Source organism: Platalea leucorodia, assembly GCF_965183815.1.
Source record: "Platalea leucorodia genome assembly, chromosome: 4".
Classification (NCBI taxonomy): Eukaryota; Metazoa; Chordata; class Aves; order Pelecaniformes; family Threskiornithidae; genus Platalea; species Platalea leucorodia.
In genome coordinates, this window is record NC_138826.1 from 74,454,951 (window position 1) to 74,471,020 (window position 16,070).

A 16,070-nucleotide genomic window follows, 5' to 3' on the forward strand; every position below is an offset into this window, starting at 1 on the left:
TAGTAAAAGTATCTGATGATCCATCGGTCAAGTATTAGCTTTTTCCACTTCTCTTCTGTGTCTGAAATAAAGCACAAAACTGTTCTGTCTGGTTCATGCTCATGCTTCAGTCAGGTTAATGAACACGCAGAACAGGTGGACACATGAATTTACAAAATACAGAATGTGTCTTGTCAGGAATGTGAGATGATGTGGAAAAATCTCACTATTTCTTGGCTGATGGATCACAAGGTAGCAACTAGAAATATGTCTTCTTTCAGTGGTGTTACTTCTGAAATAGTATATGGCTTTTTAAATGGATAGGTCAGAAAATTTAACAGTCAGCTATGGAGTTTTGTCAGTATATTTTAGCGTCTGAGTTTAATAGAAAAAAGAATGATGTAGAAAATAGTGCTTTGGAATAACGCAGCAGTTCTGATCAACAACTCGGATGTCCTTTATTGAGCTGATACCAGTTCCTGTGGAGAATTGTATCAAAATTTACTTTCACTCTCCATTATTCTGAGTAAACTAAATGTCAGCACCAATTGTATAAGATTATTTTTGGTACGTTCCCACAAAGAGACCATTGCTGTGCAAGCGTGAGGCATTTTTAGGATGCCTTTACTATCTCTGTGTTTAAAAACACTGCCTTTGTTTTTATGACGACAACATAACCTGTCAGAACTGTATTTGTGAGGAAGGATTAATGTGTAAAGATTTATTTAGTATTTGATCTTGCCATTTTGAATAACTTCCGATGCTTGTTTTTCTTGCAGCCAAAGAATGTTCAGCAGCATGAGAAAATTCAGAAAGCAAGTACAGAAGGGGTTGCTATCCAGGGTCAGCAGGGAACTAGGCTTTTGCCAGAGCAACTCATCAGAGAAGCCTTTATCCTCAGTGACCTCTTTGATATTGGAGAGTTGGCAGCTGTTGAGCTCCTTCTAGCTGGTGAGAAGGGAAAATATTTAAGGGCTGGAGAAATACAACTTCAATAGGGCCTTCTTATTTAAGTGTATGATTAACATGAATGCATGATTCAGTCAAGGCCTTAGTTTCCTAACACAGAATGTTCTTAAAAAGAAATCTACTGTCACTGTAATGTAATATGATAGCAGTGTTCTGAACCTTAATGTTCATATTTTATGTAGCTATTGCAAAAGGGGGGAATAATTTGAGGGGTTTTTATGATTTACTTTATCACCGAATTTAGAAATAGTTTAAAAATAATTGATTGAGAGCTTTTCCATAAAGCAGTGTAATAGATATTATTGGTTCTTCAAATTATGTATTAGTTACACATTGATATGTGACTCTATTTGGACCATAATCTAATAACTGATTACCAAGAGAAGTATTCTGGAAAGTGACACATGCATTGCATTTAGAAAAGTGATTTCAAAGTTATTAAAATATAATTGTGAGTTATCATTTCTAGCTACTCTTCATAATTTAAAAAATTGAAGAAGTAGCTTGTGAATTCGTCACCTTTGGAAAGCCATCTTCAAGTCAGCCTTGTTTTCTATTTTGAACTTGAATTTTTGATGTAAATTCAGACAGAAAACTTCGTTTTGAATAAAATAAAAGATATTTTGCTGATAATCAGCTTGAATTGATTATTAAGATGGGTAGATATCAGTTGCAAATGCCGTTTGGATGAGGATATTTATGGACTTGCACTTCTATTTCTTTTAAACTTTTGGATGTTTTAATAGTTGAATATCACTTTTAATAATAGCACCCAAAATATCTGTGATTCCTTTTAAGTGCCTGAAACAAATCAAAGTGATAGTGAATAACCACGGTTGCTTTGAATGCTATACTTGTATTTCAATTAGAAATACAAAGATATAGAGCTGTTATCAAAGTGAGTATGTTCAACTTTCTGTGACTATTCTGTGCGTTTCATTCACTAGGAGAACACCAGCAACCTCATTTTCCTGGCCTTACAAGAGGTCTAGTGGCTGTTCTGTTGTACTGGGATGGAAAAAGATGCATTGCCAATTCACTACGAACCCTCATCCAGTCACGCCAGGGCAAGACATGGACATTGGAACTCAGGTCTGTTTTAGGGTGATGAGCTGATCGAAGCTCTTTGCTTTGAGTGCTTTTATGACTAATGAGACTCAGGGGTACATGAATATTTTCAAATTTGTTTGTTTCTTATAACCTGATGCAGCTGCTTTTATGTTTGTTTTTTAGGCATAATATTCTTTTTTCTTACGCATATTTTTGTTGCATTATAAGGATATCCATTTTACTTTTGGTTCTTTCATGCTGCTTCACCTTTTGGCAGTGTTTTGCTTCAGACAACCCTCCCAGTCAGTGTTGCTCTGACTAGTGATGGTTACTCAGTATTTCAAGAGACTGAGTTTCCACCCTTGCTGTGTTCTGATTTCCCGTGTCCTGCAAAACAGAGAATTGTGCTCCTGCTTTTACTGAAAATGGATGCACTATCTATTGGCAAACGTAATATGCTAACATTTTTTGACTTTAGAAAGAAAACCATACGCACTGTTTACTTCCAATGTACAGTGATGGCTTGATTAGAGAAAGATTAAAAGATGTGTTCTAGTGTAAATATAAATTCTGAAACATAAAATAAATGATTACTTTAGAACCAGCTCCACCGCTTCAGTAGGGTGTACGTAATTGGACAATTGCATTTACTAGTAAGAAAGAGGCCGTGAGCTTGTGCGTTATGTGCATCTTATGTATAGTACTTTTTCCTTTTTACAGAAATCTTAACTAGCTGATCCATGTTGTAGTCTCATATTCCATGTTCTGGAACCTACAGTTACCTAAAGACTTTGTATCCATTCAGGATAACGTTTTGAGAGGGCACTGCTTACTGATTAGTGATGCACATGTAGTTACTTTATGTATATAATGTAGTTGTACATTTTCTGTCAGCAAATACATTTGATGGGATTCATTATTTTAGACTTCCTCTGTGACTGGGAATAGTATGATTAATTGTTAAATTTATATTCTTTCCATTATAGTCAAGAGTTAATATCCATGACAACACGCTTTACTGATGACCTAATGGAGCAGGGTTTGACTCAGAAGATCCTCACTCTTGTGTCTCACATTGATTTGAACAATGAATTTGATAAACTCCAGAGAGAGCGAGGATTGGGCAGTGAGAAACATCGCAAAGAGGTAAATATTCACTGGGTGTAAATATTCTTCTGAATTACTGCACAGATTAGGATACAGTTAGACGGTCCAGAGATATGGCATGATTTTTTTTTTTTTTTTTTATAACTTTCTAGTTTCTGTTCTCTACCTTTGCAAGCTTTGTTACTGTCTGAGGGATCATAGTAACTACTCCACAGCTTGTGCTATACCAGTGTGGGATCCAGGTTACTTCCTGCATTTCCGTTTTGCTGTTGCTCCCTGATGCTAGGGCATACCTTATTTTTAGTGAAGAAGTGTAATCAAGTACAATAAGAAAGTAAGCCTAATATTTGCACTATGTGTAAATTTCTTCTTCCTTTTTTTTTTTCAATTTTATTCTAAAGACTGTATATTAAATCATCTGCTCTCAGCACTACCGTTATCAGCACCATTGGAATAAAAATAGCAAACTAAAATTCACAAATTATTAAAACAGATTGAAACTAAGTCTAGTCAGGCAGATAATGCTTTTTTTAATAATCCAATTGTGTTAATATGAACAGAAGCATTTCTAATAGTGAAGTGAGAATTGCTTGAAAATGAGTTCTCATTTTTGTAATCCTTGAACTTAATTGAGACTGTGACAAACTGCAGTGTGTTTCTAGTAGGAAGATTTTAAACATTATTGTTTTAATTTCTGAACTTCTGTCTAATGGGTGTTCTGTCTAAAAATTATTCTACGTTATAATCAGTCAATTTGTTTTCCCCCAAATAACTAGTTTTACACTTTTGTTATTAATCTAGAAACTATGCACAGAATATCGTTCTGATTTACCTTAAATTACCTTGATTTACCTTAATTTTACCTTAAAATTCATTTAACGCTTAATGTTCGAAGATTGTTTTTCTTCCTTTTAGGTGGACTACCATATTTCCCTCTATATTCATTAGAACTAGTATTCTGCTGGAGTCTGTGTGCAAATCTCTTGCTGTGTTAAATGTTGAAAACTTTTTATCACCATGCATGTGATTTTACTGGAGACAGAATGCTTATAGTTGTTTATTTTTTATTCAACCAGGTACAATGGATATAGGGCAAGAATATTATTAGAAGCTTGTAATTTAGATAAATAAAATACAGTTTTACAAAGACCATTATGAAAGGCTATTAGTGGCTTTTTTTTTTAAGTTTTTTTAACTTCTGTTTTCATAAGACAAAGCAGTTAAAACTCAGCTTGGGGGGAGGAATGAAGTTAACAAATGAAATAAATGTCCTTGTTTGAAACCAGGTAATTTTTGGTGTAACTGTTAGAAAAAAGACAAACTGTTTTCAAGAGCCATTGGACTTAATTGTATCATAGCATGCAGTATTTTGCCAAATAAAAAAAATATTTTTAGTATGAAAATGCTTGGTACCCTTTATGTTGGGCATGATAGTTGTTCCATATGTAATAGGGGATGATAGATTTCATTTATGCTTATATTCTAAAGTCGATATAAATATTTTGTCTGGGGGAAGAAAGTTCTAATTTTAAAGGTCTTTCATATTTCTCAATGTCTTAAAAGTATAAAGGTATTTGTATAGTCAGTTGAGGGCATCTCTGTTGGGGCAAGGGGAAGGCTATGACCTTACCTGGATATAACTACCAGCACAGTTGTGTATTAGAGACAGGGAATGTGACTTTTGTGTAATATGTTTACAGCTACAAAAGTTTTATGTAGATTCATGTCTCCTGACCTTGACAGAGACGCTGGTTTGCATGTAGTCATATTCCAGGATATCTACTTACACCTCACATGAAATGCATGGGAATATGTATGCATTTAACAAGCAGATGTGTGCCTTTTGTTGTTTAGCAATTAAAAAACCCCAACATTTTGTGTAGCTGCTGTCGTTAGAGTAATTTTTAACTTAACCTAGTCATGCTGACTGACTGAGAAGGACAAATTGAACATGTTGCCAGAATATTTGTGTTCACTGGTTTTTGTTTGGTTTTTCTTTTAAAGGTTTCTGACCTCATTAAAGAATGCCGACAGTCCTTGGCTGAAAGTCTCTTTGTCTGGACCTGCCAGTCACCACTGAGTAAGGATGACACGCTAATCCTCATAAGCTACCTGGAGAAAGTAACAGTGGAAGCTGATGGCTCATTGGATGGCGTGAACTTGTCTCTTCTCATGGCTCTCCTTTACTGCTTCGATGTGAGCTTTCTGGAACAAGGCACAGAGGATCGTGAAGGTAACGCTGGCACGTTTCCTCAAGAGGTTATGTTGTGCAGATGGATAAATTGCTATTTAACCAATTTTGTTATTGATCAGTAACAAATGGGTAGGATTTTGCATGTTTGTTTTCACATTCATTTACTGAGTGTACGTGTTTTGTTTGATTCTGTTGTTTTTCAAGATTTGATGCACCGGCTCCCTCTGCTAACAGAAAGACAGTATATAGCAACAATACACACTCGTCTTCAGGAGTCTCAGCCTTGGAAATTACCAGGCCTGCAAGCTACTGTTAGATTAGCCTGGGCGCTGGCATTACGAGGAATATCCCAATTATCCGATGTGACAGGTAAATTACCCTAAAGTGCAGTTACTGCACATTAGTATTCAGAGCTTGCAAGGGGCGTAAGTCAAAGTATCTGTTACCTTTTTGATGTGTTAGTATTTACCTTTATGATAAAATTACCATTGACACTCCTTTAAAGCTTTCTCAGTATGTGAGTTTGGTTGTCGAAAATTGAATTGCTCTGAAATGTACACAGATTTAGAAAAAATTAGTTATTAGACAGTAATATTGCATAGTGTCTCATTGAAGTGAAAGAGATTTTCATGTACTGAAAAATGTGAAAGATTGCATTTTAGCAGCTTTAGTGTCATTTGAACACTTAAGAATAGATTCATGCTTATGAGTTTTTACATCTGTGAATGTTAAACCTCAGTATCTTGAGAGGACAAATCTGTTTTTAATTTTTTATTCTCTCTGTACTTCACAAGCTTTCCAGGCTCCCTACTAGGTCACAATTGAGTCTACTCCAGAATATCTATTAACAAAAATATAAACATTATAATCAATGTTTAATTAAGGTTGGTTTGTGATTCTTGGTTCACAACCTTAGTGTTGATTGGATAAATGGATTATGCACTTTAACACTTATTAAAGAAGAAAGTTGAGATCATCACCAGACATTAACTTGTCTTTTGCAGCCTAGTGTTTGCCTGTATGGTAGAAAAAACGTAGTTGATAGAAGCACGTCGATCTGCATGTCAGCTGAGTATTCTGAAATATGTTTTGTTTGGTAACAGATAATTGTAATTTATTTTTTTCCCTCTTGTGATTTTTGTTGCCCAGCTCTTGCAGAATTCACTGAGGCAGATGAAGCAATGGCAGAGTTAGCGGTTGCTGATAATGTCTTTCTGTTCCTGACTGAATCTGTTGTGGGGTCTGAAAATTTCTACCAGGAGGAATTTTACATTCGCAAAATTCATAACCTTGTCACAGACTTCCTTGCGCTCATGCCAATGAAAGTAAGTTCTTGAGAAATGTGGGCATCTCTTCTGTATTTCTAACATTAGGACAGGTAGCATAGAGATTCAGATATGACCCTCAGCTTGAGGTGGTGCAGTTCAGAAAACTTGTTGACTTTATGGCACCTGTATGGTTTGGGATTTGTTTTCCACACTGAAGTAGAATGTGATTTTTAAAACACTTCAGTGTGGTGAGATTTGCAAAGCAAACTTTGGTGGTGGTAGTGGTTTTGTTTTGTTTTACATGATTAAAATTTAAATGAATGCTGAAATTGATGGCAATGTATGTGGGTATTGGTTTTGTTGTTTTGTTTTTCTTTTGATACAGACAATAGTGTAACCTAATTTAACTTATGGGTTTGTACATTTTTAATTTGTTCTTTTACTAATGATGTTTTTCGTATTTAAGGGGAGGGATTCTGCTTTTTGAATAGTATCAATTGTTGGGAAAATGAGCAGCTGTTTTCACTAGAACAGCAGAAATGCTGCAAAAGGTTTTTAAAAAAAGGCTTGAAGCAATTACAACAGTTTCATTTGTGCAAGACCTTGTATCTAGACATGGAAAATTAAAATTCCATGAAAACGCTTTTATTTAATTGATGGAGGCTTTATTTTGTGACTTTCATTGTGTTGAGCTGTAGTTGGAGTTGCCAAACAATTACTTTTTTCAATGTGCAAAAAGAAGGATTTAAAAATGTATTTTGTTCATTGTAACCTCGCAGAACGAGAACAATATTGGCAGGAAAAACAATATTTGAGCCTTAAGAATCTTTGAGGGCATATATGAACATATTGTAGACAGCTTTTAGGTTTAATCCAAATTTATTTATAATCTGTTAGTGTTGCATGTTGTTGTCTCAAGCTGTCTTTTTAACCCGCAGAATATCCATAGAACAAGTATAATGTCAGTTCAAAGAAGTTCATGTCGATAACTTTACAGCTATATTTCTGCTGCAATGGCTGCCTGCATACACTTACCATATTGTTAACAGGCTTTGGACATCCTTTGAAGGCTGCATGCAATGGTGTTTTCTGTAATACAGACACAGTAGCCTTTAGGAATCTTTTCAATATATGAGGAATATGTGAGGTATATTTTATGGAAGTTCCTTAAACAATCAAGTGCAAACAGGTTTGGAACTGGGACCTTTTTTATGAGGCAGTTCTTCATTGGATGGTCTTGCTTTACAAAAGACGAAATGTCTCACTGTAATGATACCAGTTCTTATGACAGGGATATAAGGCAGATTTTTGAAGGAAGGTGGAAGAGCTGAAGACTGACCCAGTCTGAGGTTGCTGCCATATTAGATTTAGAACAGATGTGACCCTGTCTCCTGTATGCACAGAACGGCCTGAAAATCCCAAGGCTGTTGGTTGGTTTGTTGGTACATCTCTCATCTTCATTGCATTATGGAATTGGAGGCTTTCTCCCTGGGAAGTGTATTTCTCTTCCATTTCAGTTTTTTTGCTTTTATTCAGATCTGCAGTTGATTGTGGCTAATGCCTAAAGATGAAGAGAGATATTTTTCATTACAAGCAGGATTTTGTAATACAGGATATAAGCAAAAATCTGACTGTTGACTTGTATTCCAGTTTGACAGAGGACAGTTAGTTGTTTTACAGGACGGACTTTGTTAGCAGGCAATTGGGATATAGCCCTACAAGGGAATTTTTTTGTCTTAGCTGCTATTAGTTAGTGGCTGGCTTATGAACTCAGCTATTTCTGCTGAATCTCAAATTTTAGGTAAAGAGAGAAGTCTGCTTTGCAGGATCTTTTTTTTTTTTTTTAGTGTATATATATGTGTGTATATATATATAAAACCTTTGTTCAGTTTTATTTAAATCTGTAAGTCAGCATTTTATTTAACTCTTCTGTATAGTTTTAACATTTATGCTGCTTGCCAGTGATGATTTGGGTAAATCTTTTGGTTGACTGCATTACGTTCAGAACTCAATAATTAGCTTTCGTAGTTCAGATAATTCATTATTTCATTTATCGACACTGAATTTTGTCCGTGTATTAATTTTGTTAGTATACTAATTTGGCCAGTTTGTCCTGACCCTTTCCACAGTTATTTCTAGTTTTTAACTATTTTTTCTTGATGAGACACAACTATTTTGCTGCTCATTTAATTTTGCAAATTGAGATATATTACAGACCATGAACCGGTCTCTATTGACCATCACGATGTTTTAATTTTTGTTGTGTTGAATTGGTTGCTTATTTCTGTTTCTTGTTCCTCAATGTCTGCTTAGTATTTAACAAAACTTAGCTTTTCATCTCATGGCTATTTGCTTTCTATAAGCCTCTGGTGGGGTGTTTTTGTCAAAGGCTTTTTGACATTAAAATGAAATGTCAGCTGTCTTTTGTTTTAGTTTTTTCAACACAAAGAATTTTGGGATAATGATTAAAGGTTTTTTTTGGTTTTTTTTTGTTTGTTTTTAAATTGTTGCAGTTGTTCTCCCTCTCCCTCTCCCTCTCCCTCTCTTGTATTTATTGACATGTAGTAATGCTGTTAGTTGCGACAGACTGGGTCGAAAGTAATTACATCAGTTCAAAACTTTTCAAAACATAAAGTAGGTGTAAGTAGAAGTAATCTTACATGGCTAAGAAAGGTACAATCCACAGGTCTATATACAGAAAACATTATTTTACAGTGTTTTCTGTTTCTTTTCACTCTTTGTGGATAATAGTCTAACTTTCTTTGTTTGAAGCTAAGCCATCTAGCTTTTGAAGTAAAAAGAGGAAAAGGACCCACCTTTTGGGGCCAAACCAGAGGACCTGGTGAAGCCAGATGGGAAGAACTCCCATGGTATAAGTTCAGGGCTTTTGCTATGAACTGAGGGCCTTGGCAGTAAGAAAGTGATTGAATATACCTTTGAATGTAAGCTCTTGGGGGCAGGGAGGGGATTAAAAAAAATTTTGAGTATTCTTGTCATGTATGTGCAAGTTCACTTGCTTACTTAGTTTTTAATAGGCTGTTTAGACAATTCTGTTATTTCTGTTCTGCTTCATTCTTAGCTAAGTATAGATCAGTGTTTTTCTTCACTTCGTAATTGTGCAGGTGAAACAGCTGAGAAACCGTGCTGATGAAGATGCTCGCATGATCCACATGAGTATTCAGATGGGTAATGATCCACCTATTTCCCTTCGGAGAGATCTGGAGCATTTAATGCTTTTAGTAAGCCCTGTTTTCTTTTAAATTACTGTGGCAAAAAGTGATTGTGACTTTCCTTCTTCATCAGAAAACCCATATCTGAATGATAACATACAGTGATGGATCTTTCCCTTTTGGATTAGAGGGATTTTCTTTTCTTAAATATAGACACTTTCTATAACTTTTCATGTAAAGGAATTAATTTACCACCTTGGCGTCTGATGTTAACAAAGTGTCATTTAATTCTTTTTAGTAAGTAAATACTGCATTGTTTCTTATGTTTGAAGAATTCTTGAGCTGAAGTTATTTTACAAAATATTTAAATATCTAAAATTTAAATTATAATAGGATTATCTTGACATATCTGTTGTCTTAAGCCATCTTATTTTAACGTAACTTAGAAATAGGAATTTTAAGACTACAGGCTATTACTGAAGTTGAGATCTGGCTAAATGCATGGAAATTCTTTGGAATGGAACAATTTTGTGTATCTAGACCTTAATGTTTACACAGTGTTTTATGTTTCTGTAAGTCTTCAAATTTCTCCCTGTTTACTGTGGGTAAGCTATAATTAGGTTTTAGGGGTTTTCCCCCACCATTGACAAGTATTCTGGTAAAGAATTGAAATGTTTAAATAGTTTTCATGTGTTGATATATTTGTAATGAGAATTTTGGAAGACTTTTTTGTATGTGCTGTAGAGTAGTCTAGGCAAGGTGACCCCATTAAGGTTTCTGGAATTCCAAAGTCCCTAATTTCAGTAGAATTTTGACCACAAGTGTACATTTAAAAGAAAGATCTTTCCATTTCTGTCATATTTTTTAATAAAAGAAAGAAAATTGAAAGAAAATAAAATTGAAAGAAAATTTAAATAAATATGTTTGTTTAAATATTAGTTATTAAGGCTACCTAACTGCATTTTCAAAAAAAACCCACATCAGAAAACAGATTTGCATATAGAACTGGTGCATTTTATGTTTTCTGTTCATGAATAGGTTAAAAACTTGTATATTTCCCCTTATTTAGCATGAAAATGTATGAGTGTGCAATTTTCAATATGGCAGTCCTTAATATAGGGATTAAATGTCTTTTTCCAAAGGTAGTCCTTTAAGTTGCAGGACATTAACAGGAAAATTTATAGTGAAATGCTTTCTTAAGTAGCTCTGAGATATATAGTAAACTTAAATGAAGAATTAGAAATGAAAATTTACTCTGAGAAATTTGTATCTTCAGATACAAGTAAGATTTCTAATCCTGATACTGGATAACTTGTTTTTAAGTTAATATATCAAGGTACACAAATGGTTATTTAAGGAGAAATGACACAGTTTTCTTAGCAATGAATTAATCTATAATAATTAGATAGTTATGAAAGATTCACTTATGTGTGCATTTTGAATTTCTCTGGCTGTCATTTGTTCTGAAATTGCTATTTAGAAGCTGTCATTTTCAGAGAGTTTTAAGGAATGGAACACCAGCCGTGGGATGCTTTGCCTCTCAGACATGTTTAGCTTATCTAGAAGTAGTGCTTATTGTTGAAGTAATCGTCTTTTCTTTATGTAGTTGATATTTTTCTAACATCTTCCTTTCTCTGATAGATTGCTGAATTGTATAGGAAAGACCCCTTTAATCTGGAACTTGCCCTTGAATACTGGTGTCCGTCAGAGCCTTTGCAGACATCTACCATCATGGGATCCTACCTTGGAGTAGCTCATCAGCGACCCCCTCAGCGCCAGGTTGTCTAGATTTTCTTGAGTAATTACTAGTAACTTGAAATTAAAGTAATAAAAAACCAGGCAACAAAGTTTTTGCTCTCCTTATTACAGCTAGCCTCTAGACATTATCTTTCATCAGTGGCTTATCTGCATATGTCCTGCTCTGCATGACATGGTTATTGTTTCTTGCTCTAAAATGAGCTACTGCCAGTCATTCATGGTTGTCAATAAACTTACTAAGAAAGAGTCGTAACAAACCTCTGAAAATTTTGTTTAGGTCTGATTTTGTTGCAGTTGCTAAATGGATTCTGATAACAGTGCTCTTGTGTTTTCTGTCTGATGACCTCTCCATACCTTTTTGGTGTAACTGAGAAGTTAAATTCCTTAACTATAAAAAACTTTATTAGCTGTAGTTGATAGTATTTTGGAGGGTAAAAATCCATAAGAATATTGTAATTATTTAAAGCTCAAAGGTTATAGTCCATGAGAGACAGAACTTAGAATGAAGAAGCAATCTAAACAGGTGAAGCAGACGTTCCAAAACTCTTTAGATACCTGGGATGCTCTTGGCCTTCAGTGCTTCTTGAAGGACTGTGCAGTGTTAGGCAAAACCTAGTATGAGACATATCAGACACATCCCAAGACCCACCCAGAATACAGGCGACTTAAGTTAGGGGCTGGTGCAATCTGCAAATACCCTAATGCGACCCTGGGAGAAACCAGTGTGTGTGAGTTACTGTGCAGGGATATGACAAACATAGTGAACTCTTTCCTAATATCACTTAACTGTGAGATGTGTTAATAATACTGCTGTGCAGCATTTGTGAACTGAAGTAAATTTCATCACTAGAAATACAGAATTAGAGAGTGAGTATACTTTGCAATAGCATGAGTTGTTTCGTTTATTTCCTCTTTGAAACATGTTTTTTCACCTTCAAGGAAACTGAATAGGCCAGTCTACAAAGGATTTTTTTTTTTTTTTTTTGGAGTTGTGATTCCACCCCTCTACCCCACCCTGATTACATTAGAATCTGTTTTCTGACTTTGGCTGCCTATTGTTTTCCTCAAATACTCAGATTTAATTTTTTTGTTAAATGCTGATCTTTATTTGTTCTAGGTTGTCTTGTCAAAGTTTGTTAGGCAAATGGGAGATCTACTTCCTTCCACAATTTACATCCCATACTTGAAAATGCTGCGGGGACTGGCTAGTGGGCCTCAGTGTGCTCATTACTGCTTTAGTTTGCTAAAAGTCAATGGCAGTAGTCATGGTAAGAAAAGTGACGCTTCAGATCTTCCTCAACTCTTTTTCTTTAGAAAAGTACAAAGACTCATTTGAAATGAATTGTGGCTTTATACTTTTAACATTTCATTATTAGTACAAAGATTAAATTGGAAGGCTTCACTTGAAAATGTAATCTGTTTAAAAAACAAACAAACAAACCAAAACAAAAAACCTTGATTAGGTAATTAAATGTCTGAGCACCTTAGCAAGTAATTCACATAATGAAATAATGCATTTTTTAAAAAAGCTGTGTCTTAACACCATAAGAGGTGCAGAATATCAGTATTGCTTATTGTAAAATATAAAGTGAGTAACGTCTTAAAGTTAAGTCGTATATTTAATAAATATAGTTATCTTTCCTGAGCTGACATTTGTTCAGAAGCACTTTGTTCTGTTAGAATTTTTTTACACATGTAATATAATAGCACTTTCTCAAAGTAAGAGATGCTGATCAGTCCTGTTTTTTACATTAATTTTGCATTGATCAACTTGGGGAAAAAAAAAACTACTTTAAAGATATAACTAATGCTGCAAACATTCTGATTCATAAAATGGAAAACTTATTTGTACTGGCTTTTCATGTTAGCACCTTTCTGTCTCTATTAAAAAACCAAAAACCCCAACAGCAAAAAAACCCAAACCAGAACCACTAATTTCAGAAACAATAGCTTTACTTCGAACTTTATTGTTTCCTCTAGATAAGAAAGTTTTCCTTTTAAATTTAACTACCCTGCTTGTCACCCTGTGAAAGAGTAGAAAGAAAATTTTGTCACCTGTTTGTCATTTTTCTAGCGGAAAACATCCAAGGAGCAGGTGGCAGCCCTGTCTCCTGGGAGCATTTCTTCCACTCCTTGATGCTTTATCATGAGCACTTAAGGAAAGACTTGCCAAGTGCAGACAGTGTCCAGTATCGTCACCTGCCTCTCCGAGGAATCACACAGAAAGAACAGGATGGGTTAATTGCCTTTTTACAGCTGACCACTGTTATAGTAAGTTGGGTAAGTAACCTTTTATTTGGTTTTCTTTGTTAATACATTTTTTTCTTGCAAAGCATTATCATTCAGCTGTGAAGTTCACTTGACCAAAAAGGTATGTAGGGCAAATTTACCTAGCAGTTGTTGTTATTTGATTAGTGAACTTCAAAAGTATGGGAAGCATCAGGAATAACCATTATGACCAAAGAAGCAGTCTGGGTGAAGCAGGAAGAGATGACACCTTTTCCTGTGTTGCTGGTGTTACTGATTTTCTTGCTTTCCTGACACTTTGGTGTCATGGAGATGGCTTTCGGAAGTGAGGTATAGTCAGAAGAAATGACTATGGAGTAGGAAACTTCTTTGCATCTAATTATGAGTTTGAAAAGGCAAAAATAATAGATGGATTAAAAAGGAAATGGTAGAAATCTGGCAAGGAAAGTGATCAACTGTGAAACTTGCCTCCTGAGTTAGATTTAAAATGTCCCCAAACCAAGAGCGTAAAATGTGCCCTGAATTGACTGGAAAAGGATTCCAAGAGAATAAAACTGCAATGCAGATTTTGCATTGTGAATTGTCTGGGTAATTCTGGATAGTGTGGAATTCAGCTCTTCAGGACCCACCAGGCTCTGCAGCCTAAAAATTCTGTGATGTAGTGAGATACCCTTGGTTTTGCTGACACAAACACAAGACAGATCAGTGAAACTAATTAGGCTTTTTAAAAATCATCCGTAGTAGTGGTGATAATGGGGTGTTCCTATGTGAGCTGTCATGTCAGAATTGGATAAGCATGGGGAAAAAGGAATTCTTAAAACTAGTATTTCCTGGCATCATCAAACCATAACCTGGGAAGAAGTAAATTTGTTCTCAGGATGCAGGGAATTATCATTTGATGAGACTAGAGGCTTGTTCCTGTCAGTGGTTCATTTGAGAGTCTCAAATGAGCTTACACTAGCGATGACCCTGCTCTTAGACTTAAACAAATTCATATAAGTTCCTAGCAAATGTCCAAATGCAATTTAAGTTCATAATAGAAATATTGATAAACTCCCTCTACCAGTGCTTGAAGAAGCTGTCTAGAGTGTAAATACTTAAACTTCTTTAAGACTAATTCCATGAATGTGTCTACTAAAAAAAAAAAAAATTGGGTTTTTATAAGAAGCTAATATTATACACAAAATTTTTCTGTATGGGTAGGCACAATTTTAGTACTTGTGAGTCATTAAATCGGGCTTTTTGTTTAATTAAAATTGTTTGCTTTGGAATGGTTTGCCATTCTTCTGAAGTTTTGTGTAACTTCAAGTATGAAGCAGAGTCGTTGATACTGAACTGTGAGTTAGGGATTGTAAGACATGAATAATCTTCAAAGGAATAATCTGCAGTTTTGTTTTCTGTTGAACCCCGTAGAGTGAGAACGCTCGCTTGGCTCTTTGTGAGCACCCTCAGTGGACACCAGTTGTGGTCATTCTGGGACTTCTGCAGTGCAGCATTCCTCCAATTTTGAAAGCGGAGCTATTAGAAACCCTTACTGCTTTTGGAAAATCTCCTGAAATAGCTGCTTCGCTCTGGCAATCCTTGGAATATACACAGGTATTTTAGGATTTTCAGTTCTTAGAACTATAGCATCCCAATCTGTTGAAATTGTCAGTGTATTTGAAATTGTATTGCATTTCCTCCTAAATTTTCTTGTTGCCATTGTTGAATATAATTTTTTCACTTAGTTAATGCAGTTCTTACTCTGAAATGATTTTGAAAATGACAGTATGGTTTTATGCCTCAGAGATCTCATCGTCTGTGCTTATTTTACATAAATCCAGGTTTCCTAACAGTCCTGTGTGTTCAATATGTTTTTTCCTCAGTGTATGTCATAAGTAATAAATGTTCTGCAGGTTACATATTTTTCTGTTTGAGGTTTTTTTTGTTTGTTTGGTTGGTTGGTTGGGTTTTTTTGGTGTGTAATATTCTTCCAGTGTGAGTGGTGCTCATAGAAAGAAGGGACTAGCTAAAAAGCTCCACTTTCCGGCATTTAATTTTCAGAGGAAGTAAATTGTAATTTACAGGGTATTGTTGCCAACTTTCACATTTAAATGACAAATGTCAGATACATATTAAAAGTCCTACCTTTTAAAAAAGTGTTGTTTCCCTTCTGTCTTGATTTCGGAGAAGAATTTTAAATATGAATCCTAAGGAAGATGAATATAAAAGGAAAATGCTCTCGGTATTATTAATTCAAAAATCGTAATGGGATGGGCTTGTTTTATAGTGTGTATTATGGTTCAGACTAATTGCTGTTTTATTTGGAAGAACTTTGAGGCATTTGAA

General features: G+C 35.0%; 1 protein-coding gene across 4 annotated transcripts in view; it reads left to right on the top strand.

Moving 5' to 3' along the window:
- NUP205 (nucleoporin 205) overlaps positions 1-16,070 on the top strand; it is a 52,241-nt gene that overhangs the window by 5,538 nt on the left and 30,633 nt on the right. For all 4 annotated transcript variants that reach the window (XM_082310521.1, XM_082310524.1, XM_082310522.1 and 1 more), the window contains exons 3-13: positions 759-930; positions 1,896-2,040; positions 2,985-3,144; positions 5,110-5,338; positions 5,504-5,668; positions 6,449-6,624; positions 9,690-9,806; positions 11,379-11,516; positions 12,613-12,763; positions 13,570-13,775; positions 15,156-15,338. In XM_082310521.1, coding sequence (XP_082166647.1) covers positions 759-930; positions 1,896-2,040; positions 2,985-3,144; positions 5,110-5,338; positions 5,504-5,668; positions 6,449-6,624; positions 9,690-9,806; positions 11,379-11,516; positions 12,613-12,763; positions 13,570-13,775; positions 15,156-15,338 — 1,842 coding nt within the window. The remainder of the gene's footprint in view (positions 1-758; positions 931-1,895; positions 2,041-2,984; positions 3,145-5,109; positions 5,339-5,503; positions 5,669-6,448; positions 6,625-9,689; positions 9,807-11,378; positions 11,517-12,612; positions 12,764-13,569; positions 13,776-15,155; positions 15,339-16,070) is intronic.